Source organism: Pongo pygmaeus, chromosome 1 (genome assembly GCF_028885625.2).
Source record: "Pongo pygmaeus isolate AG05252 chromosome 1, NHGRI_mPonPyg2-v2.0_pri, whole genome shotgun sequence".
NCBI classification, from domain to species: Eukaryota; Metazoa; Chordata; class Mammalia; order Primates; family Hominidae; genus Pongo; species Pongo pygmaeus.
Window position 1 is genome coordinate 98522567 of NC_072373.2, and position 25943 is coordinate 98548509.

Genomic DNA, 25943 nt, shown 5'->3' on the forward strand with positions numbered 1-25943 from the left:
TTGCAGTGAGCCGAGATTGCACCACTGCACTCCAGCCTGGTGACAGAGCAAGACTCTGTCTCAAAAAAAAAAAAAAGATTCTAGTCTTGTCTGTTGTTCTTGAGTTTTTATTATTTTCTACAATTTGTACTAAATTCTGAATTCTTTGTGGGCTATAAGCCCCCAAACTAATGCTTTCAAATTTTTCTTCCACTTTTCTGACTTCCACTCAATGAAATTTTTACTACCTTTTTCCAGAGGCCCTGCAAGCTAAAGCTTATTCCTTGTCCTACGGGTGACAAAAACGTGTCAGATTGCCATGCCTTCCTCATCTATAACTAAAGGTATTTTGAGTCTAACATCTGGATAAGTTATGCCCAACATTAACATTTTTCTTCTGTTCCATAGAAATGCCTCTTATTTAAAATCTGTGTGCCTTCATCACATATAGAGGCCTAGCCCATCTGTGATGCCACTCTCCCGATATGAGAAATAGCTATTTAACTGAACTGATCTAGTCTCAGGACTAGGAAACTGACTAAAAATATATGGAATGGTATATTTAAATATGCTGTTTCCCATCTATCCCAATTGGTCTAACAACCTCTGACCTAAATCTCTCTCTGCTAGTGACCCCTGTCTGACTGTTTCTTGGAGCTATTTACCTGGATCCCTCAGAGATTAAGATCAATTATATGACGACTTCAATTATATGAAGCCAGGAGTTTCACTCTTTATCCTAGGACTCATTATTTAACTTCTAATTCACTGTTTACTTAAATGCTGTGTTAAATTATAATGTGTTAAATTTATAAATGAGAATACTAATGCCTTTATCATGCAAGCCTTGAAACCCCATTGCACTTGAGCATGTGCAAACAGCTGCAAAGCAGTTCCACTCCTCTTACCTTGGGGTCAACACCTACTCCCATTATGCCCCATGTTGGCAGGAAGAAGCTAGAGCAGTCATTAATCGCCCTTTCCCATCTTCATAGCCCACATCTTAAGAAGAAGGTGTTTTATAACCTTATTTACTCCTGAAATTTACTCCTGCCTTTAGAAACCCAAAGGGAGGGACCAAAACTGACTTTGCAAAAATTATAACTCAGAATATTATGATGGTGAAAGAGATCTGACCTAACCAATTCCATCTTGCCTCTACCCTCCAAGCTGTCCTTGTTCATTCCTGGGCACAGGCTGAACTAACTTTGGGAGGAACTTTTTATAGTTTAACACTTTGAAACAAAGATTATAACAGCCCTTTCCCATAAAAAAATCCCCTTCCTGCCTGGGGACTAGACTGCCTTTTTAAGACTACCAAATCAGCCACACGATTAGATATTATGGTTTAGGAGTCATGCAGCTGGAGGCTGCCAAGATTCTGAATATCTCCAAACTGCTCCTCAGGATAACATCACTATTATAAAACCTAAGACCAATGCTTGAGATATTTTGCAGACTCTGCACTCAATGGATCAGCTGGCACCACCCAGATCAATAAACTGTCTTATTTGGTCTTGTGGCCCCCACCCAGAAAGTGACTCAGCACAAGAGGACAGCTTCAATTCCCTGTTTCATCTCCCACCCAACCAATCAGCATTCCTGCTTCCCAACCCTCTACCCACCAAATTATCCCTAAAAAATGCAATCCCTAAATTTGGGGGAGACTGATTTGAGTAATAATAAAACTCCAGTCTACCATACAGAGGCTCTACACAAATTAAAGCCTTTCTCTATTGGAATTCCTGTCTTGATAAACTGTCTCTGTCTAGGCAGCAGGCAAGGAGAACCCACTGGGTGGTTACACGAGCACTGAAGACTGAACTCTGACCACCCATTCTGTTACTGGATAGTCCTGCACAGTTCCAGGCCCTTGGTGTCCTGAACAAAAAAGTGGAAGTGACATGCACAAATAGCAAAGCAGCAAAAGTTTATCAAGCACAATAATACACTCTCGGAGAGGGGAGAGCAGGCTGACCTCTGAAAAATGAGATCAGTTTGGTGTATTTTGGGTCTTTTTTTTTTTTTTTTGAGACAGAATCTTGCTCTGTCACCCAGGCTGGAGTGCAGTGGCACAATCTCGTCTCACTGCAACCTCTACCTCCCAGGTTCAAGAGATCCTCCTGCCTCAGCCTCCCGAGTAGCTGGGACTACAGGTGCACACCGCCATGCCCAGCTAATTTTTTTTTTTTTTTTTTTGTATTTTCAGTAGAGACAGGGTTTCACGACATTGGCCAGGCTGGTCTTCAACTCCTGACCTTAAGTGATCCACCCACCTCGGCCTCCCAAAGTGCTGGGATTACAGGTGTGAGCCACTGAGCCCAGCCTGTTTTTTTCTTTTCTTCCCCAAACTACCTAATCTCTAGCCAGCATGTGCCTTTTGATTGACAGGTGGGTTGCTCAGTTTCTTGCCCTCTATGCATTTGCGTGACACTTCCATTCCATAATTTTAAGTACATGCATGATATACAGCCCATATGCATGATCCTTAAGTAGCTAATCACCATAGGTAATTGTGGGGTCATTTTAAGGATATATTTTCTCTCTAGTGGGCGTGCCTATCTCTTAGGAGCTGCCCTTTACTGGTTTGGTCCAGATGTAGCCAACCATGGGGCTCCTTACTCACTTCTGTATCTTACTTCTGATTTTGCTCAACTTCTGCTTCGTATCTTGCTTCTGCTTTTGCTCACCTGCCTCTTTATCTTTCTTCTGCTCCTACTCATTCCACCCTTTATCCAACCTCCAGTTCCTTCTGCTATGCTCCTGCCTCAATTCTTTGTTCTAAATTTCTTCCTGAGGAACCTGGATGGAGTCACAACCACAAAGCAAATCTAACATTTTCTGCTGACCCCAAATTTTAAACAAAGCTTATCTTCCTTAACCAATTGCAAATCAGAAAATCTTTGAGTCTACCTATGACCCTGTAAGCCATCCCCTTCAAGTTATCCTGCCACTTTAGGCCAAAACCAATGTGTAACCTTCATGTATTGATTTATGATATTGCCTGTGGGAGGCCGAGGCTGGCGGATCACGAGGTCAGGAGATCAAGATCATCCTGGCTAACACGGTGAAACCCCATCTCTACTAAAAATACAAAAAATTAGCCCGGCTTGATGCGGGCACCTGTAGTCCCAGCTACTCCGGAGGCTGAAGCAGGAGAATGGCGTGAACCCAGGAGGCGGAGCTTGAAGTGAGCTGAGATCGCGCCACTGCACTACAGCCTGGGGGACACAGCGAGACGCCCTCTCAAAAAAAATAAATAAATAAAAATAAAAACCATTACCTGCAAGCCATCAGGGGGTCAGGATTTAAGCACCAGCTGTCTGGTGCCCTGCAAACAAATGCCTTCCTTTCCATAGCTGCAAAACCTCGGTGTGGATATCTGCTCTTACTGCACTGGGCTAGTGGACCGCAGCTTGGTTCTATAACATGGGGAGCTTCTAAGTTGGTGAACTTGATGTGCTGGAAGGGTGGCATGCCCAGAGAGAGCATGGAAGTTATGTCACCCTCTCCGTACCCCACACCCCCATCCCTGCCATATCTTTCCCCATGCATCTCTTTTTCCATTTGGCTGTTCTGGAGTTGTATTCTTTATAATAAAACTGTTACCATAAGTATAGTGTTTCCTGAGCTCTGTGAATCATTTTAGGTGTCATCCAAAAGACCATCAGAATGGCTAAATAGTAGAAAGGAGAATTTTATTGGTGATATCAGTTTGCAAGCCAGGAGAGAGGCTCCAGTGTGGACCAAAGGTGCTCTCTCTTCCAAGGTGTTAAAAGAAAACACTCTTTTCCAAGGTGTTAAAAGAAAAACCTTGGACAAATTAAATTTATCAGAGTTTAATGGAGCAAAGAACGATTCATTAATCAGGCAGCCCCCAAGCTGGAATAGACTCAGAGAGACTCCAGTGCAGCCAAGTGGTGGAAGATTTATGAACAGAAAAAGGAAAGTGACATACAGAAAACGGAAGTGAGGTACAGAAACAGGTGGGTTGGTTACAACTTTTCGATTGCCTTATTTAAACACAGTTTGAACAGCTGCCCCATTTGATTGACCAAAACTCAGTGGCTGGCACAAGAGTAGATTGCAGTCTGTTTACACTTCCATTTAGCTTACTGTTCACTATGTACAGAGAAACCTTTAGGCAGAACTTAAAATATGTAGCTTTAGGCTAAACTTCATTTAACAAAGGGAAAGAATATGTTGGATTTTATGCCTCACAGGACCAATATAATAGATAGATATTCAGCAAGTTTGAGAGAAACGATATACATATTTATGAGGGGAGCCCCATATATGTTTAATGGGTAAACATAGTTACATAAATCCTATGTTCACTTTGGGGCAGAATTTCAGAATGAAAATGAAGTAGAAGTTGGCCTTTATGTCAAAAGGTGAGCTGTAGGACATAAAGATGGTTTGTGTGCAGCCTCTACAAGCTGGCTAAAACTAGCTTGAGGTCTGTAGCTGCTTATTAGGAAAGAATGTTTGTAAGACTGGTCCTGTGTCCAATCAGAGTTGCAATGGTCTTGGTTGTAAATCAGAAGTGATTGCTCCTTTTTTTTTTGAGACAAAGTTTTGCTCTTGTTGCCCAGGCTGGAGTACAATGGCACGATCTCGGCTCACTGCAACCTCCACCTCCCGGGTTCAAGAGATTCTCCTGCCTCAGCCTCCCAAGTAGCTGGAATTACGGGCAACCACCACCACGCCTGATTAATTTTTTGTATTTTTAGTAGAGATGGGGTTTCACCGTATTGGCCAGACTGGTCTTGAACTCCTGACCTCAGGTGATCCACCCATCTCGACCTCCCAGAGTGCTGGGATTACAGGCATGAGTCACTGCACCCAGCCTGATTGCTCCTATTTTTAGGGAGTTTAGTCATAGGAATTTCGAAATGTGCCGTGCCATGCCAGCCAGGCCCTGAACCCTTGACCCATAGGTAATTTTGTTTCCTTAACCTTTGGGTCCATATTAGTTGATAAAGGGGCATCTATTTTTTTCTTTCTGGTCACATAGGGAATTATTAAAGAGGGAAGAGGTCATGGGAACCCCAGAATTAATAGTTGGTTAGGCAAAAGTGTAGGTAGTCTGGGAATCCCATTTGTGGTGTCTGAAGTGAGGGCAGTCTTGTGGGATTAAGCACAAGGTTAACATGGGGTCTGTGCTAACCCGGTGTAGTTAGTGTCAGATTTTAATTCAAATGTAGAACACCCCATTGGTGTCAGAGAACTGAAGAATTGGTTGTTATTTGGAAAATCCAGTCCCTCAGCCAGGAAGGTTCAGAGTCCAATTTAAACCCAAGTTTTCTATCAGAATCTAGGCAAAGAGTAGCTAATGTTGCCAGAAGACCACACAATATGAGAAGAGAGTCCAAACGGCAAATGTTCCCAAATTTAATAAGAAAGTAGGTGATTCCATGAAGAAACAAATTTCCAGAGATATAGGAATTAAACTTAGACGAGTTCGCATGGAAACCAAGAGAAAAGGAAGTTTAAAGAAAGGTGATTTATACTCTTAATTGCTGTGAAGACATTAAGTAAGACAAGGCTTGACAAATATTCACTAAACTTGGCAGTTGTGAATGACAATTCAATAGTACTTGGGGTCAGAACAAAAAGAGTTTTTTAAATGTAGGTTGGTTTGGGTTTTTCTTTTTTTCTTTTGGAACTTTGTCTTTGGTGGAAAGAGGGGGTGCCAATGGATGAAGGGTATAGCTGTGAGAGTTTCTGCTGTCATGATTGTTGTTTTATGTGAAAGAGGTTTGAGTATGTTGAAACAGTCAGAGGCTAGACATAAAAAGTGCTTAATGGGGGTGTCAAAGGATACAATTCCAAAATATTTAGTTTGAAGATCTCAACTGGCTTTATTTGCAATTCTAGAATAAGACAAAACCTTATTCTGTAAAACAGAATGAGTGTTCCGATGAGCTTAGCAGAGGAGATTGGTTTTACAGACAGAGAAGGGCTGAAGAAAGCAGAAACAAAGAACAAAGAGCGGATAACTCATTTCACAGTTACTTTCCTTGTACAGTGAGAAGAGGAAACAGAACAATGGAGAAATAACTAATTGGTTAACATCAGGTTACATTTTTTGGTAATGATTAGGGCAGACGAAACTTTATTATCATGCCCATTTGGGAAATTAGGCTGTTCTCTCTCTCCTGATTTCTAGGAAGGTCAAATAACAACTTAGTTTTGGTTTGGTTACATTAAACTTTAGTATGACTGGCTCCATTTTGATTTTTATTCTGATCTGCTGGGGCCTAGTGCAGGAGCTTAGTCCAAAACAATGGCCTCCTATAATTTTTATTTAACAATTTTCCCCTTTTGGTCAAGGCTCAAGTGAGAACCTGACCAAAACTAAGGGCATTGGCACTAGTCTCAGTTACCATCATTTTAGGTTTCCAGTCTCAACACATCATTCATAGGTTAGTGTCCTCATCATCATGCATTTCTTTGAGTTTTTTGTTATTCCAGCCAAAGACAGACTATTTGACATTCAACAGATGGCTGTATGCGAACATTTAAAACTTTTTTTTTTTTTTTTTGAGATGGAGTCTCGCTCTGTCACCCTGGTGGAGTGCAGTGGTGTGATCTCAGTTCACTGCAACCTCCGCCTCCCAGGTTCAAGCGATTCTCCTGCCCCAGCCTCACGAGTAGCTGAGACTACAGATGCGCACCACCATGTCCAGCTAATTTTTGTATTTTTAGTAGAGACAGGGTTTCACCATGTTGGCCAGGCTAGTCTCGAAATCCTGACCTCAGGTGGTCCGCCCACCTCAGCCTCCCAAAGTGCTGGGATTACAGGTGTGAGCCACCACACCCAGCCACAAACATTTACAACTTTTTGAGAGCATACAGTGCAAGAGACAGACTACTATTATTACTCTCAGGAGAATAATATCAAGAATCTGGAGTATGCTCCTTAGCTAGGGTCCTCATGAAACAAACCAACTAAAATAGAATAGATTGAAGAATGAGCCAGATGAGGAGTATATCCATCTTAACCAAGTAGCCAGTCTATTTTTTCAGCCCAGTCTCTATGATACCTGATGTATTTATCCCTGTGCAACAAGAAGTGTTAGCAACTGCAACGATTCCTTCTTGTTCAGCTAATAGAAAATCTCATGACTGAGTTAAAGTACGGAATGATAATTTGCAAGTCACCCACAGAAGCTACTGATTGTGAAATTCTAACTATAGCATTATTCTGCCAGACAAAAAAGATAGGCATAAACAAGGAAAAATTAAGGGAAATAATAGTCTCATTATGGCAGGGTCTTGTTCTGACAGTTTTGTCTGTTTGTTTATTTGTTTGTTTGTTTTTTGGAGACAGGGTCTAGCTCTGTCACCCAGGCTGGAGTGCAGTGGCAGTGGCATGATCTCAGCTCACTGCAACCTCCACCTCCTGGGCTCAAGTCATCCTCCCACATCAGCCTTTTGAGTAGCCGGGACTACAGGCATGCACCACCGTGCCTGGCTAATTTTTGTATTTTTTGTAGAGACAAGGTTTCGCCATGTTGCCCAGGCTGGTCTCAAACTCCTGGGCTCAGCAATTCACCTGCCTCAGCCTCCCAAAGCGCTAGGATTACAGGCATAAGCCATTGCACTCAGCTGTTCCAACAGTCTTGAGAAAAACTCCCCATGATAAAGTTAACAACTCATGTGGGTTTGTAGTTCGAATGTCTCTGGTTATGGCATCGGGCAGTTTGGTGAACTTGGTGTGGTCCACACATCAGGCATGAGGCTTGTCCCTTAAAATTTACATTGAGTTGTCCAGCTTCAGCTTTGGGGCTTTAGAAACAGAGCAATTTTTGTTCTTAGTTGGAAAATTATAGCCAGATACTGAAGGAAACTAGAATACGGGATCCAGTCCAGTATACAGGTAGACAATAAAAATTTGAAAACAATGAATAGGAGTACAACCTAATAACAGGTGTACTATAGTTTTTCTTCAGAAACATAATTATTCTCTTTACAGTCACCCCCATTTCTATCAAAGATAAATACTATAAGACTAATATGTTTGCAACATAAATTTAGTCTCATTAAACTTGACCGTTAGACTTTCTTCTCAGTATTTAAAAAACAGAAAGCACCATATTTCTTTAAAAACAATCCTTTCTTCACCTCTGGCTGCTGTCCTCTCTTCTCACTATAAGAGGTCTGAAGAGTAGTCAGTCTACTCCTGTTTGTATGTTTACCTCCCACTCATTCCTCCAGCCTCACCTCCCCACCTCAGCTGCTCTTACTGATGTCTCTAATATGTTCTGTGTTCTAAAAAAGAGACATTTTCAGGCCTTTATCTTAAGTTCCAAACTATTCTATTATCTCTGCGGTACCTTCAACACAACGTATCCAGAAAAGAACTCACTTTTCTTCCCTGTGCCCCTAAATGTACTCCTCCTTTTCCCTTTCTAAAGGGTACCTCCACTATTTGTAGTCCAAGAAACCTGGATAACATCTTAGTCCTCTTTCTTTCCCCTGCCCTTGGCCTCATCCATTACCAAATCCCCTCACTCTATCAACCCCCACAAAGCACTCAAGTGTTTCCTTGATTCCAATGCAATTTCCCCATAGCCTCTATCATGATCCTTCTAAAATATCAATCAGATAATGCCAGTCCTCTAGTAACAGTCTTCCTGTAGCTCTCCATTTCCCCCAGAGTGATCTCTAAGCACATATAGGAGAATAGAGTCCTTTGGGATCTTGAAGCCCCAGCCTGCTTCTCCAGCCTTTTCAGCCTCATCTTTCACCACATCCCCCTCTTACTGGATGCCCAAACTCCACGGAAACTCTCAGTAGTGTCCTGAACTTGCCAGGTGACTTCATGCTGTCCTTTGACATAGAACCTGCAATGTCCTCTCTTGCCTCATTTGCTGGGCCAACTCCAACTTGTCCCTCAAGACTTAGCTTGTACTTTACCTGCTCAGGGATTTAGTAACTTGCACAAGGACAGTTTCATTATTCATCTATTGTAGGTTTTCTTTTTGAGACTCTTAAGATATTTGAATTAGTGTCAACCCTAAATGGTTTCATATAATACTAAAGGAAGTCTGGCCTGCAGTGATCCCACAACTACAGAAGTGGATTTGTTCCTTTAGTCACATGTTGGTGACTCAAAATCTATATTAAGCATTTGTAAGTATTTATAAATGATACTTTTTTATTATTCACAGTATATCAAGGCAAAAATAAGCTTTCTTAAGTTAGAATTCTGTAAAGATTGGTGCTTATCCAGTTCATCCCACCTCACTCATTACCAGAATCTTCATGTAACAGCTTGGTTGGTCTGTCAATCCAGGTGTCTTTACCTAACAAATCCTACAGATGCCCTTAACTCTGAATTCAACAAAGGCAATGTTGAAAAAGACCAACCCAGCACTCTGTATTTTTAAATTTTTTTTTAAATGTTCACCCTGTCTTATGGTGCAGCAGCACTCTGTAATGACAATGAAATAGCAGAACTTTCTTGGGAATATATCATAACATCCATGAAACCCTACATTTGATGATGGCATGGGAATATATAATTTTCTCCAGGTGTTTCAGCTGTAAAATAGGGATAATAATGGTAATCTCACATGTTTATCCTGATGATTAAATGAAGAGAACTTTGAACTCGAGATAAAAAGTTAAGATTCATCAGCAAATAAAAGGTATTTAAACCATGGGAATTGATGAGATAACTAAAGAGAAAAAGTTGTGAGAGAAAAGAAGATCCCAGCCCTCCTTCCAAATGTTTCCCACTCATTAGTTCATTCAACAATTATTTTTGAGTGTCTAAGATCTGCACGTCACTGAATGCATGGGTACACCAAAGAGACATGGAAAAAGCCTATAGTCTCCTCAGAGAGACAGGTAGCACACAAATATATATTTAACTACAAACTACAATAATTGCTTTAAAGGAAAAGTTTCAGCACTCTGAGAGAATTTAATGAAGACCTAATACAGATTAAATAAAATCATGTATATAAAGCACTTAGCATACTGTCTGAAACCTAGTAAGCACTTTGTTCAGGGAAGGCCTCCCTAAGAAAGTGGCAATTATGCTGACACCAAAAATTTAGTAGGAGTTAGCTATGAAAGAGTAGGGGGAAAGAGCATTACAAGCAGGACATCAATGAACAAGAAGGCCCTGGGGCAGGAAAGAGCCTGCAGCACTCCAGGAGCTGAAAGGAGACCTGTGCAGCTAAAGCATATGACAGGTAGTAAATGACAGGACCATCTACCTGACACCCCACAAGTAGAAATCTCCCTCTCCTCCATGTGATTAATATGACTTCAAGAACCATACAACATTACATGGACATATTGTATGATGGTTAAAAAAAAAGAACCACACAATAACTCTGTACATTATATTAAAATACTAATGATGCAGATAAATTGTATCTACCTAAAAATGAGCCTGCAATTCCTCTTTTCAACCTCCTCTTTCACAGTCACTCTTCTTCCACTACTGAAAGGGAAGATGGACCCTTCACCCAGCCGGAGACTCATTTTCGTGCCTTGCCCCATGGATAACAATTCAAGAATACATCCTTTCCAAGAGTGAGACCTATGACAACAAATCCAAGAAAAATTCAGCAAGAAATATTAAAGCAGCCAGCATCATGCTGTCATTCAGTTTTCTTATAAATGCAAGGTTTGAAATTTAACTTAAAATTTAGAAGGGAAACGTTATCAGAGGTGCATTAACAAGTGCAATAATAAGAATACAAATACCTCATTATTTTAAATGGGCAAAATATTTGAATAGACATTTCAATGAAGAAGACACACAGATGAAAAATAAGCCCATAGATGTCCTACATTATTCATCATTAGGAAAATGCCAATTAAAACCACAATAAAATACTTATACACATCTAGTTACAATGGCTAAAACATAAAAGACTGACCATACCAAAGGTTGGCAAGGATATGGAGGAACTGAAATCCTTATGCACTGCTGGTAAAATGATACAATTACTTTGGAAAAGTTTGGCAGTTTCTTAAAAAGTTAAACATACATCTACCACATGATCCAACCATTCCACTCTTAGATATTTACCCAAGAGAAATGAAGGCATACATCCATACAAAGACTTGTACTCACAGCAGCTATATTTGTAATTCACAAAAACTGGAAATAAACTAAATGGTCATCCATGGGTGAACAGAAAAATTGTGGTACATCCATACAATGGAATACTACTCAGCAATTTTAAAAAATAAATTCTTGACATAAGCAAAACATGGATGAATCTCAAAATAGTTATAGTGAATTTAAAAAATCCAGACCACAAAAAGTACATACTCTATAATTCCATTTATATAAAACTCTAGAAAATGCAAATTAATCTACAGTGATAGAAAGTACTGTACAATAGAAGGGAGGATTTACAAAAGGGCATGAGCAAATTTGTGGGTAATATTTTGTGGCTCATTATCTTGATTATGGTGATGTTTGCATGAGTGTAAACTTGTATCAAAACATCCAATTGTATACTTTAAATATGTTCAGTTTATGTCAACTATCTCTTTTTTTTTTTTTTTTTTTTTGAGACGGAGTCTCATTCTGTCACCCAGGCTGGAGTGGAGTGCAGTGGTGCAATCCTGGCTCACTGCAACCTCCGCCTCCCGGGTTCAAGCAATTCTCCTGCCTCAGCCTCCTGAATAGCTGGGATTACAGGTGCATGCCACCATGCCCAGCTAATTTTTGTATTTTCAGTAAAGATGGGGTTTCACCATGTTGGTCAGGCTGGTCTCGAACTCCTGACCCTGTGATCCGCCTGCCACGGCCTCCTAAAGTGTTGGGATTACAGGCATGAGCCACTGCCCCTGGCTTTTTTTTTTTTTTTTTGAGATGGAGTTTCGTTCTTGTTGCCCAGGCTGGAGTACAATGGCGCGATCTCGGCTCACTGCAACCTCCACCTGACAGGTTCAAGCGATTCTCCTGCCTCAGCCTCTCAAGTAGCTGGGATTACAGGCATGCGCCACTACGCCTGGCTAACTTTTTTTTTTTTTTTTTTTTGAGACACAGTCTCACTCTGTCGCCTAGGCTGGAGTGCAGTGGCGAGATCTTGGCTCACTGCAAGCTCTGCCTCCCATGTTCACGCCATTCTCCTGCCTCAGACTCCCGAGTAGCTGGGACTACAGGCGCCCGCCACCACGCCCAGTTAATTTTTTGTATTTTTAGTAGAGACAGGTTTCACCGTGTTAGCCAGGATGGTCTCAATCTTCTGACCTCGTGATCCGCCCGCTGCAGCCTCCCAAAGTGCTGGGATTATAGGAGTGAGCCACTGTGCCCGGCCTTAATTTTTGTATTTTTAGCAGAGACGGGGTTTCACCATGTTGGCCTGGCTGGTCTCAAACTCCTGACCTCAGGCGATCCACCCACCTCGGCCTCCCAAAGTGCTGGGATTACAGGTATGAGCCACTGTGCCCATTCTATGTCAACTACACCTCAATAAAGCTGTCTACAAAATTAAAGAATGGTGAGAAGACGATTACGTTTCATATCATTGGCTTATTCAAAGCCTAGTTCTATCAAGATTGAACATTTGTTCCTTGCCTAAACCATACAAGCTTCAAACTCCTCCACTTCCATAGCCTATCAATCCTATTTCTAGACTGTAACCTGCCCTTCCTCTTCCAAATCTGACCAGACATTTTATATGTGCTGTGAACACGAATATGCCAGAGTAAGCCATGCAAGAGTGTGGATGACTTAGCTAAATGCACTGCCGCTACCTGAAAAATTTAGAGTTAAAATTTAATGAAGTTTATATAAAAATTAGCCAGATGTGGTGGCACGAGCCTGTAATCCCACCTACTTGGAAGGTTGAGGCAGGGAGAATCACTTGAAGCCTGGAGGCAGAGGTTGCAGTGAGCCAAGATCATGCCACTGCACTTCCAGCCTGGGCAACAGAGTGAGACTCCGTCTCAAAAAAACAAAGGGAAGCTGTTAGGTGAGCTATTGGTACATTAATCATATAGACAATTTTAGCAGGGTTGAAGTCTATAGGTTTTGACTGACTTGACTACACTGTAAATTGTAAATAGATGCAATTTTAAGTTACCTGAATAAACTTTTCTATTCATTAACAGTAGTCATCTCAATTTTAGAGGTTTATGTTATGCTTGTGCCTCCATCTGCATACACAACATGGGAAGACAACAGACACCAAAGACACTTTGGATTCTTGCTGCTAAGTATTCAAGCACTACGTGCGTGTTGTTACAATTAATAAGGCAATCTGACCCCATCCCTGCCACCAGGAAACTGCAATACTATTAATATATTACAGTATATATTACAGTATACAGAATGTTACACCTTCCCCCAGTTAATAGTGTAGGCTTAAAATGTATCTAGGTGTTCTTACCTACTGACAAACTGCTGGAGTTGTTCATGGGAAAGGAATCAAGGCAAAATATCTAATGCATTCAGGTCGCTGGAGTTCTTTTCTAATTTATTGCTTTTTTGAGATGGGGCATCAGTATGTTGCCCAGGCTGAAGTGCAATAGCAGTATCTCTGCGAGACTCTGTCTCAAAAAAAATCCATTAGAGTCTTCACCTTAGGACGGACTAGGGCTATGGCATACTGGTAAGCATTTAAAAATAAAGGGGTAGGATGGCCCAGATTTGCAGTATCTGATCCAACCCAGTCCCATTTCAAGGTCCCAGTGAGGTTACTGAATTCGAAGCTCAGAAGGTATGCGCCTAGTATTCCCACCATACGAATACAAGAGAGGTAAGTAACCTCAAAAGCATTGATAACAGTAAAATAGTTACAATACCTATTACCCCTTTAGTATCCATTACCTTCGTTTGTAATATAATTTAACTGTCATTTTACATAACAAAAGAGTCTTTTAAGGCGCAAGCGCGTTCCTGGGGAGGGTATGGGGCTGTTGGCAGGGAAAGCAGCTTTTCGATCGTATAAATGCTCTTTGTGCCCAGACTGCCCTCTATAAATCAGCACTATCAACCCTGTCCAGATACTTGTCCATGATCTCCAACAAAACACTTTATTCATACTATTCCTAGCGTGCGCTCCTACCCGCCCCAGGGACTTCAGTCTTCCGGGGGAGGAATAACTACTTGGGGACACGGAGCACTGCGTTCGCCCTGGGTCACGCGGGAAGGATGACCGCAAAGCTTCCAGTCGGCGCGCGGGTTCCGGGGCCGAGGGGCTGAGGGGCTGGGGGGCTGAGGGGCCCAAGGCGATAACCGGGATACGCTCCGGCCGCGCTCGTCTTGCCTTTGAGAAGCCCCGGAAGTGGCCCGGCGCTTGGCCGCAGCGGGAGGTCTTCGGAAAGAAAAGGCCGGAACCAGAAGATAGACTCACAGCGATGCCCTACCCGGAGCCCGCCCGCCTCACACTCCGGCCAGCCAGCCGCCAGTAGTGCGCACCGCCTCCTCGCCAAGCTCCGCCCTGCATCCACCCCAGGGGTTAACTCGCAGGCGCGGTCTTGTGGCGGAAGTAGAGTGAGCGGTCCAGCGCTAGAGCAAGCGCGGCACCGCGGCTCCGGAGCCATGCTGAGGAGCTGCGCCGCGCGCTTCCGCACGCTGGGGGCACTGTGCCGGCCGCCGGTAGGCCGGCGCCTGCCGGGTAGCGAGCCGCGACCCGCGCTGGTGAGTCTGGGCACCCTCGGGCATGGGGCGGGAGCAGGACTCAGTCAGAAACACGCCTGCGGTAACAGAGCTTTCGATTGTTTTCCATACCCCAACCAGCCAATCTTAGGATAAAAGCTCACTTGGGCACCACAGGGCAGCATAAGCAACAGGGGCCTAGGAGTACTCAGTCCTGAGACTCAAACCGTTAGAAAATGGATGGAAAGGTGACCCCGTTTTTTTGTTTTTTTAAGAGACAGGGTTGGCAGGGCGCTACCTGAACTGCATAATTTAGTGCATCTATTTATATTTTGACACCTGTATTTTACCAATAATCTTTGAGGCTGTTTTTATTTTTCAAAGATTAAAGTCACGTGAACTAAAAGGTACCACAGCTTTTATCTTCCCTTTAAAAAAAAATTTGATCCAAGCGCTTATCTTCCTTTAGGTCAATTAATTAGAGCGCTTTTTATAGACATCACACACAACACATATATAACTACACAGACAGGCAGGAGAAAACCCAGTTGCCATAAGATCTTTCATCACAGGGAAAGGGATCTATCTGCTTTTAATTCCTGGGGTTCCATGAGGAAAACAGAGATCTCCCCTCTCATGCGGGCATTAAAAGTGGCAAGGCAAAATGGAGAAAAATAACTCAGTCAACCGCAATGAAACACTTTTTCCAGCAAAATAAGGTCCAAGAAAAAGAAAACATAAAGGCCTTATAAATATAATTACAACTTAGATATCCACTTTTAATTAAGCTGAGCACTCCTTAAGAAAATTCTTTTGACTCCCTTATTATCTAACTTTAGCTCCACCAAGCGGCCAATATTTCTGGTTTTCAAACTTTACTTAAAGGCTCAGAGAAAGGAAAATCCAAGGTGGTTGGTGGAAGGCAGGGGAATTCACAAATAGCAAAAGGGCATACAGATACCAAACCAGAAAGGACTCATTCCCTAAGCCAGGATGAATCTGGGCCAAGCCAGGCTAAAGGCAGCTATACCTTGGGGTTACAGGCCACGCCCCCAAGGACATAAAACAAGATGGAGGCCTGCAGCGAAGTTTGCTGTGGAACATACAGAAAGACATGCAAAACACACATATTGGCTACAGCTTAAGACTAACCTCACAAATCCTTTCTCACAAAACTCTACAGAAAGTATAAACAGTAATCCTCATCATTCCCAAAAGAGCAAAACGTCTTCCAAAAGGAAAAGAAAAACCTCCCTCAAAAGTATACTGCTGATGGGGTGGAGAGGAGATTAAGGATGCCTGGGGGAAGAACCTCTTATTCCTATGCAAATGGTTCCTCCACCAGAGAGAGGAGCTTAGTTGCTGTGGGAAAGAGCTAGACTCCCTGGAATGGGGAGGGGCAGACTCTGCAGGCACCTGGTAGGGAACGCCAGCCAGCCATGCTGGCACCTTGGAGCCTGGGCAGTGGCTGTGGCTCATTCCTGCCCTGTGTGGCTATTGGACACCACACACACATGCTGCAGACCCCACCATGCACCCCAGCCAGTAAAGAAGTGGGGCCAGGGAGCTACCCCACCCAACTGTCTTGTGAGTGCACCCGTGACCATTGGGGTGGGTGTGGACCACCTCCAGTATTGTAAAAAGAAAAATAGGTGCTGTTGCTGTCCCCGCAAAAAGAAGAGGAATGCCATAAGACCAAAAGGCTCAGAAATGAAAGTGAGAGGTTTTGAGTCACCATTTCACTCATCCTTCTGTGTGGGAATGAAGGAGGACTGGAGAGGCCACGGGGTGAGACAGGAGAACTTTATTGAGTGCACTCAGACCCAGCAGACTAACATCCAAAAACTGGGCCCAGAACAAAGACAGCACTTGAGTTTTATACACACTTCAAAATGGAGGTGGGCTAGCTTGAAACAAGCTTACAGTGGCACGAAGCATAGTGGCGTGAAAGCAAGGATACAGAGGCAGAACAAAGGCAATTAATTCATCAAATTGTGACAGGTGCATAATTCAGGATTACATACTGTGTCTGGAATTGATGAGTTCTTGGACTCACTTCAGAATGAAGCTGCGGACCCTTCCGGTGAGTGTTATAGTTCTTAAAGGTGGCATGTCTGGAGTTTGTTCCTTCTGATGTTCGGATGTGTTCGGAGTTTCTTCCTTCTGGTGGGTTCATGGTCTCACTGGTTCAAGTGAAGCTGCGGATCTTTGCGGTGAGTGTTACAGCTCTTAAGGCAGCGCATCTGGAGTTGTTCATTCCTTCCAGTGGGTTCGTGGTCTCGTTGGCTTCAGGAGTGAAGCTGCAGACCTTCGCGGTGTTACAGCTCATAAAGGCAGTGTGGACCCAAAGAGTGAGCAGCAGCAAGATTTATTGCAAAGAGTGAAAGAACTAAGTTTCCACAGTGTGGAAGGGGACCCGAGTGGGTTGCCACTGCTGGCTCGGGCAGCCTGCTCTTATTCTCTTATCTGGCCCCACCCACATCCTGCTGATTGGTAGAGCTGAGTGGTCTGTTTTGACAGGGCACTGATTGGTGCGTTTACAATCCCTGAGCTAGACACAAAGGTTCTCCACGTCCCCACCAGATTAGCTAGATACAGAGTGTGAACACAAAGGTTCTCCAAGTCCCCACCAGAGTAGCTAGATACAGAGTGTCAATTGGTGCATTCACAAACCCTGAGCTAAGACATAGGGTGCTGATTGGTGTGTTTACAAACCTTGAGCTAGATACAGAGTGCCGATTGGTGTATTTACAATCCTTTAGCTAGACATAAAGGTTCTCCAAGTTCCCACTAGACTCAGGAGCCCGGCTGGCTTCACCCAGTGGATCTTGCACTGGGGCTGCAGGTGGAGCTGCCTGCCAGTCCCACGCCGTGCGCCCACACTCCTCAGCCCTTGGGTGGTCGATGGGACTGGGCGCTGTGGAGCAGGGGGTGGAGCTCATTGGGGAGGCTCGGGCTGCACAGAAGCCCACGGAGGGGGTGGGAGGCTCAGGCATGGCGGGCTGCAGGTCCTGAGCCCTGCCCTGCGGGAAGGCAGCTAAGGCCCGGTGAGAAATCGACCGCAGCGCCGGTGGGCCGGCACTGCTGGGGGACCCAGTACACCCTCGACAGCCACTGGCCCGGGTGCTAAGCCCCTCATTGCCCGGGGTTGGCAGGGCCGGCCGGCTGCTCTGAGTGCAGGGCCCGCCAAGCCCATGCCCATCCGGAACTCCAGCTGGCCCGCAAGCACCGCGCGCAGCCCTTGTTCCCGCTCGCGCCTCTCGCTTCACACCTCCCTGCAAGCTGAGAGAGCCGGCTCTGGCCTTGGCCAGCCCAGAAAGGGGCTCGCACAGTGCAGCAGTGGGCTGAAGGGCTCCTGAAGTGCCGCCAAAGTGGGAGCCCAGGCAGAGGAAGCGCCAAGAGCAAGCGAGGGCTGTGAGGACTGCCAGCACACTGTCACCTCTCAATATGACCCTTGCTTATGCAGTCCAGGTGGCTGTTATCTAGGCTTGCTCAAAAGAGCCTTGCAAGTGCTTGTCTCATAATCTTCACTATGGTGCCCAGACGGCCGCAGCCTAGGCCTACTCAGGCATGTCTTATAACCTTCACTGTGCTGTTTAGATAAAACAGAATACTTGAAGTTACTAGTTACAGAAAACAGGAATCTATAAACTCATAAAACTTACAGAGCAAGGTACAATCACACGGAAGGGGGATGAGATTTGAGGGGGAACTTTACTTTTTCTTATCCTTTTGTTGAGGGAGTGCTGGAAGATTCTCCAGAGCACATCCTTTGAGCCCTGGCTTCTTTGAGAATGTTATCGAGACTACACCCAGGTCCGGGCTTTGTCTGTTACTGCCTTTGGGATGAGTCAGCCTCATATAGAAAGCTTGTTTTTCACTTTTTTAATTTTATTTTGCTTTCTTTAATTTCCTGCCTCACTTCCTCAGGCCCCACATTTGAGCGCCAAACACAGTATAGGACTTTCTTCTCAATTCATCTGAAAACTAGGTTCTTGTCACATAACCAGGAAAGATCAGGCTTGTGGACACACACAAGGGTGAGAATAATGGAATTTATTGGGCAAAAAAGGAAAAAGAGAAAAACCTCAGCAGAGGAAGAGGGAGCTGCTCCTACCCTACCACACAGGAACTCAAGAGGCCGGGCTCCTTGCCTCTGCCAATGGCATGAACTTCTGTGGCTCCATCCTGTTCTCCCAGTCAAAGGCTGGTGGGAGCTTCTCTGGGGAGCTCTTTTTACTTCGCTGTCTTACCACTTTATAAATGTATAACCAAAGGTCAAGCAACACCTTTCTTCTGTTCAGGACAATAAAATATAATCATTGTCCCTAACATTTCTACTTCATATATAATCTATGCTTTGTCTTTACTTCAAGTATCTCTTAGTTTTCACCTCCTTGAACTGAAACCTTTATTATTTCTATTTCTACATTATTATAGTGTCCATCTGGAGTAACAAACTCAACCCCTGCCAAACTAAAATTAATAGTTCCACTCCTGTTTTCTCTCTCCTGATCCACATGTGCACACTAAGAAAAACCTTTCTTTTCATTCTATTCACCCTAGTTTTCAAAGCCACAGCTCTAGATAATCATTCAAGACTCTTCTGCTTTCTCTTTCCCAGTCAGTAACTCCCCACATCCCTCAGTCCCAATGTCCTAAATATCTTAAAACTTTACTTTTCATTACTCAGTACCTAGTTCAGATTCTGACCATATCTGACCTGGGCCTTCGCAACAGTCTTTTAACTGGTTTCCCTGCCATTGCATTTCACCATTTTAATTCATTCGTCACACCAGATGGAGCTTTCTAAAACCTATGTTCATATTACTCCCTTGCTTAAAACTGCTTAAGTCTCTTCGTAAAGGAAAAAGGTGCTGTATCATTAAAGTACTTTCATAATTCTTTAAAGATGCCACTTCTTTAGCTAACTTAATCCTGTGTAATAACATTGGTGAAATCACGTGTGAGTTTTCTACTTATGTCCTTTTATAATATATGAATATATTTTGTTATATTTTAAAATACATATATTTTTGTCCTTGTGCCACCTAAAATCATTTTTCATGCTGGTCTTTGGAAATACTGACCTAGAAGTTGAAATCTAAGCCCTATGGTGTGATGCCTCTAGTTCTTCACATCTTTCTGCTCTTCTTCTCTTTCCACCTTACATATATGAAGGCTGAAATCCTAGCAGTTCCCCAATATGATATGGTTATTTCACTCTCCTATGCCTTTGCTTGGAGCAGGCCCCCCTCCCCATTCTCTCCTTAATGAACTTTTTATCAGTAGGAAATCACTCCATCATTTCAAAGTTTTCCCTGAAAGTCATCCCTTCTATGCCTGTATCTACTTCTCTTGTAGTATTTTTCACATCCAAGGCTGCTAACACTTGAAGGCAGGGTCTAAGTCTTCTCTCTGTTTTACCTGTCCCTCACATAGAACCAGGGCATATAGTAGGACTCAAAAAAAGTTTCTTGGATTTAACTGAATCCCAGACTTTAAAAGTTAAAATCAGGAGAACCCACAGTTAAGGGAGTCATTCTAATTCCTAAAAATATTTAATTAGCTCTGTATCATAATAGATACTGGTCCATAAAAGGACAGTGGAACTGATGGATCCTAGTGTTGCTTTTTTAAGATGAGACCAGTGCCTAATGAGATGAGTTCAGATTCATAACTCCAAAGCTTATACATACTATTCTGCCTCTCAGTTGACATGTTTTGGTCAATACATAGTAGTCTGTGATGAATTGTCTTGTTGGGTTACTTCTAGATTCATGTTCTTTAAAAGTTATATAATCAGGACTGGATTCTAAGGAAATAATCCAAAATAGAGGAAAAGCTATATTCATATTCCAGTGGACATTTTCATTTAGAGCAGCAAAAGATTGGAAATAATTTAAATGTCTACCTTAATGGCTAATTATATAGTATATCAGTTTAATGGACTATTTTTCTGCTATTGAAAATGGTGGTAACTGATATTATGGAGAAAGTGAACACTAAGTAATTTCAAGTGGTAAAAGCAGAAAACAAAATTGTGGGATTTTTAAAATTTTGTTTGTTTTTGTTTTTACTGAGATTACAAGTATATTAGGAAAAATTATATTTAAAAAATTTGGAGGAAAGAAAATTTGCCATTAGTTATATTAAGAGGGAGAGATGGGTGGGTTTAAAACTTTTTCTTTTCTTTCTTTCCCAAATTTTCTGAGCTGGGTTCTGAAAGGATGAGCCAAAAAAAAAAAAAAAAAAGGAAAAAGATTACAAATCCTGCGCTAAGGGCAAAGTGGTTTCAACCCTGATCATGTATCCCCAACCCTCTGATACTCCAAAGTCAGGACTTCCTTTTGTTCAACCAGGACGTTTTTATTCTGTAGAGTTTTTCGTTTGTTTGTTTTTGAGACAGAATCTCGCTCTGTTGCCCAGACTGGAGTGCAGTGGTGCAGTCTTGGCTCACTGCAACCTCCACCTCCCTGGTTCAAGCAATTCTCGTTCCTCAGCCTCCCAAGTAGCTGAGACCACAGGCACACACCATCACGCCTGGCTAATTTTTGTATTTTTTGTAGAGATGGGGTTTCACCATGTTGGCCAGGCTGGTCTCAAACTCCTGACCTCAAGTGATCCACCTGCCTCGGCACCCCCAAAGTTCTGGGACTACAGGTGTGCCACCACGCCTCAGCTTCCATAGAGTTTAGTTTTGATTTGTTTTGTTTAATTTTTATTTTTTAATTTTATTTTTCCATAAGTTATTCAGGTACAGGTGGTATTTGGTTACATGAGTAAGTTCTTTACACTAGTGATTTGTGAGATATTGATGCACCCATCACCTGAGCATTATACACTGTACCATATTTATAGTCTTTTATCCCTCATCCCCCTCCCATTCTTCCCCCCAAGTCCCCAAAGTCCATTGTATCATTCTTATGCCTTTGCATCCTCATAGCTTAGCTCTCACATATAATTGAGAACATACAATGTTGGTTTTCCATTCCTGAGTTACTTCACTTAGAATAATAGTCTCCAGTCTCATCCAGGTCACTGGGAATTTGGGTTGGTTCCATGATTTTGCGTTTGGCATTTGGGTTGGTTTCATGATTTGCAATTGTGAATGATGCTACTATAAATATGCATGTGCAAGTATCTTTTTCGAATAACGACTTCTTTTCCACACTGTTTTCCATAGCAGCTGTACTAGTTTACATTCCCACCAGCAGTATAGAAATGTTCCTTGATCACTGCATCCATGCCAACTTCTACTGTTTTTTGATTTTTTTTATTATGGCCATTCTTGCAGGAGTAAGGTGGTATCGCATTGTGGTTTTGTCTGTCTGTGCTCTTTCAGACTTTTTGAGGTAGGCATTTAGGGCTATGAACTTTCCTCTTAGCACTGCCTTAGCTGTATCCCAGAGGTTTTGATAGGTTGTGTCATTATTGTCATTCAGTTTGAAGAATTTTTTAAATTTCCATCTTGATTTCGTTTTTGACCCAATGCTCATTCAGGAGCAGGGTTTTTTTGTTTTTTGTTTGTTTGTTTGTTTTTTTCTGAGACAGAGTTTCGCTCTTGTTGCCCAGGCTGGAGTGCAGTGGTGCAATCTCAGCTCACTGCAACCTCTGCCTCCTGGGTTCAAGCAGTTCTCCTGCCTTGGTCTCCTGAGTAGCTGGAATGACAGGCGCATGCCACCACTCCTGGCTGATTTTTGTATTTTTAGTGGAGACGGGGTTTTGCCATGTTGGTCAGGCTGATCTCGAACTCCTGACTTCAGGTGATCCTCCTGCCTCAGCCTCCCAAAGTGCTGGGATTATAGGCATAAGCCACAGCGCCCGGCTTATTTGCGTGGTTTTGAAGGTTCCTTTTTGGAGTTATTTCCACTATGGTCTGAGAGTGCTTAATATAATTTCAATTTTCTTAAATTTATGGAGGCTTGTTTATGGCCTATCATGATCTATCTTGGAGAAAGTTCCATGCACTGTTGAATAGAATGTATATTCTGTGGTTGTCGGATGAAATGTTCTGTATATATCTGTTAAGTCCATTTGTTCCAAGGTATAGTTTAAATCCATTGTTTCTTTGTTGACTTTCTGTCTTGATGACTTGTCTGGTGCTATCTGCCAAGACCAGCTCAGTTATGGAGACCCTAACCCAGCGGTGCTAGAGGAATTAAAGACACACACACAGAAATATAGGGTGTAGAGTGGGAAATCAGGGGTCTCATAGCCTTCAGAGCTGAGAGCCCCTAACAGAGATTTACACACATATTTATTGACAGCAAGCCAGTGATAAACATTGTTTCTATAGATTGTAGATTTACTAAAAGTATTCCTTAGGGGAAACGAAAGGATGGGCCAAAACAAAGGGATGGGCTCTGGCTAGTTATCTGCAGCAGGAACATGTCCTTAAGGCACAGATTGCTCATGCTATTGTTTGTGGCTTAGGAATACCTTTAAGTGGTTTTCTGCCCTGGTTGGGCCAGGTGTTCCTTTCTCTTATTCTGTTAAACCCACAACCTTCAGCATGGGCGTCATGGCCATCACGAATATGTCACAGTGCTGCAGAGATTTTGTTTATGGCCAGTTTTGGGGCCAGTTTATGGCCAGATTTGGGGGCCTATCCCCAGCAGCTGTCAGTGGAGTATTGAAGTCCCCCACTATTATTTTGTTGTTGTCTATCTCATTTCTTAGGTCTGTTAGTAATTGTTTTATAAATTTGGGAGCTCCAGTGTTAGGTGCATATATGTTTAGGATTGTGATATTTTCCTTTTGGACAAGGCCTTTTACCATTGTATAATGTCCCTCTTTGTTTTTTTGACTGCTGTTGCTTTAAAGTTTGTTTTGTCTGATGTAAGAATAGCTACCTATCTCTGCTTGCTTTTGGTGTCCATTTGCATGAAATGCCTTTTTCCACCCCTTTAAGTTTATTTGAGTCCTTATGTGCTAGGTGAGTCTCTTGAAGACAGCATATAGTTGGTTGGTGAGTTCTTATCCATTCTGCAGTTCTGCATCTTTTAAGTGGAGCACTTAGGCCATTTACATTCAATGTTATTATTGAAATGTGAGGTGCCATTGTGTTCATTGTGCTCTTTGTTGCCTGTGTGCTGTGGAGTTTTTTTGTTTCGTTTTTTGTTTTTGCTTTTTAACTTGTATTTTTGTTTTCTAGGTCCTGTGTGATTTATGCTTTAAAGAGGTCCTGTTTTGATGGGCTTCTGGGATTTGTTTCAAGATTTAGAGCTCCTTTTAGCAGTTCTTGTAATGGTGGCTTGGTAATGGCGAATTCTCTCAGCATTTGTTTGTCTGAAAAGGACTGTATCTTTCGTTCATGTATGATACTTAGTTTCACTGGATACAAAATTCTTGGCTGATAATTGTTTTGTTTGAGGAGGCTGAAGATAGGGCCCCAATCCCTTCTGGCTTGTAGGGTTTCTGCTGAGAAATCTGCTGCTAAGCTGATAGATTTTCCTTTATAGGTTGCCTGGTGCTTCTTTCTCACAGCTCTTCAGATTCTTTCCTTAGCTTTGGATAACCTGAAGACAATGTGTCTGGGTGCAGATCTTTTTGGGATGAATTTCCAAGGTGCTCTTTGTGCTTCCTGTATTTGCATGTCTAGATCTCTAGCAAGACCAGGGAAGTTTTCTTCGATTTTTCCCCCAAATATGTTTTCCAAGCTTTTAGAATTGTCCTCTTCCTCAGGAAGACCAATTATTCTTAAGTTTGGTAGTTTAACAAAATCCCAGACTTCTTGGAGGCTTTGTTCATATTTTCTTGTTCTTTTTCTTTTTCTTTCTCTTTGTTGGATTAGGTTAATTTGCATTTCTAAAAGTGTGCCCAAAATTTCCTGAATTTTTTTATTGTTTTTTCTTTAAGCTGTCTATTTCCTTGAATATTTCTTCCTTCTTTTTTTTCTTTTTTTTTTTTTTTTTTTGACAAAATCTCACTCTGTCGCCCAGGCTGGAATGCAGTGGCACAATCTTGTCTCACTGCAACCTCCACCTCCCAGGTTCAAGCAGTTCTCCTGCCTCAGCCTCCCGAGTAGCTGGGACTACAGGCGTGTGCCACCACGCCCAGCTAATTTTTGTATTTTTAGTAGAGATGGGGTTTCACCATGTTGACCAGGATGGTCTCAATCTCTTGACCTTGTGATCTGCCCACCTTGGCCTCCCAAAGTGCTGCGATTACAGGCGTGAGCCACTACACCCGGCCCTCCCTTCACTTCTTGTATCATTTTTTGGATTTCCTTGCATTGGGCTTTGCCTTTCTCTGGTATCTCCCTGATTGCCTTAATAGCTAACCTCCTGAATTCTTTTTCAGATAAATCAGGGATTTCTTCTTGGTTTGAATCCATTGCTGGTGAACTAGTGTGATTTTTGGGGGGTGTTGACAAGCCTTGTTTTGTCATATTACCTGGGTAGGTTTTCTGGTTCCTTCTCATTTGGGTAGGTAGACTCTGTCAAAGGGAAGGTCTAGGGCTGAAGGCTGTTCAGATTTTTGTGTTCCACAGGGTGTTCCACTGATGTAGTACTCTCCCTCTTTTCCTGTGGATGTGGCTTCCTGTGAGCCGAACTACAGTGATTGTTATCTCTCTTCTGGGTCTAGCCACCCAGCGAGTCTGCCCAGCTCTGGGTTGGTACTAGGAGTTGTCTGCACAGAGTCCTGTGATGTGAGCTGTCTATGGGTCTCCCAGCCATGAATACCAGTGCCTGTTCCGGTGGAGGTGGCAGAGGGTGCAGTGGACTCTGTGAGGGTTCTTAGCTTTGGTTTAATGCTCTACTTTTGTGCTGGTTGGCCTCCTGCCAAGAGGTGGCACTTTCCAGAAGGCATCAGCTGTAGTAGTGTGGTGAGGGACCGGTGGTGGGCGGGGCCCTAGAACTCCCAAGATTATATGCCCTTTGTCTTCTGCTACCAGAGTGGATAGGGAAGGACCATCACGTGGGGCTGGGGCTACGCACGTCTGAGCTCAGACTCTCCTTGGGGGGATCTTGCTGCAGCTTCTGTGGGGGATGGGGGTGAGATTCCCGGGTCACTGGAGTTGTGTACCTAGAATTATGGCTGCCTCTGCTGAGTCATACAGGTTGTCAGGGAAGTTGGGGAAAGCAGCAGTCACAGGCCTCACCCAGCTCCCATGCAAACCGAAGGGCCAGTCTCACTCCCACCATGCCCTTCCAACATCCCCAAGTCTGTTTCCAGGTGGAGGGCAAGACGGGCTTGAAAACTTGTCTGAGGCTTTCCACCTCCCAGCTGCAAAAGAAAAGGGCTTTAGTTCTTCCCCGACCTGTGAAGTCTGCAAGCTGGGTTCACGCCCTCCCCGAGTTCTGGCCAGGAGGCTTCTCCCCAGTTCAAACTGTTACAAAGTTCAGCTACAGAATTTCTTCTCCCTGTGGAA

General features: G+C 43.1%; 1 protein-coding gene across 2 annotated transcripts in view; it reads left to right on the plus strand.

Moving 5' to 3' along the window:
- The first annotated feature begins 14255 nt into the window (after positions 1-14255).
- Positions 14256-25943, plus strand: part of THEM4 (thioesterase superfamily member 4) — a 43700-nt gene continuing 32012 nt past the window's right edge. The window contains exon 1 of one of the 2 annotated variants that reach the window (XM_054485184.2): positions 14256-14608. In XM_054485184.2, coding sequence (XP_054341159.1) covers positions 14510-14608 — 99 coding nt within the window. In that variant the 5' untranslated portion in view covers positions 14256-14509. The remainder of the gene's footprint in view (positions 14609-25943) is intronic. The other variant, XM_054485197.2, reaches the window with a different exon arrangement.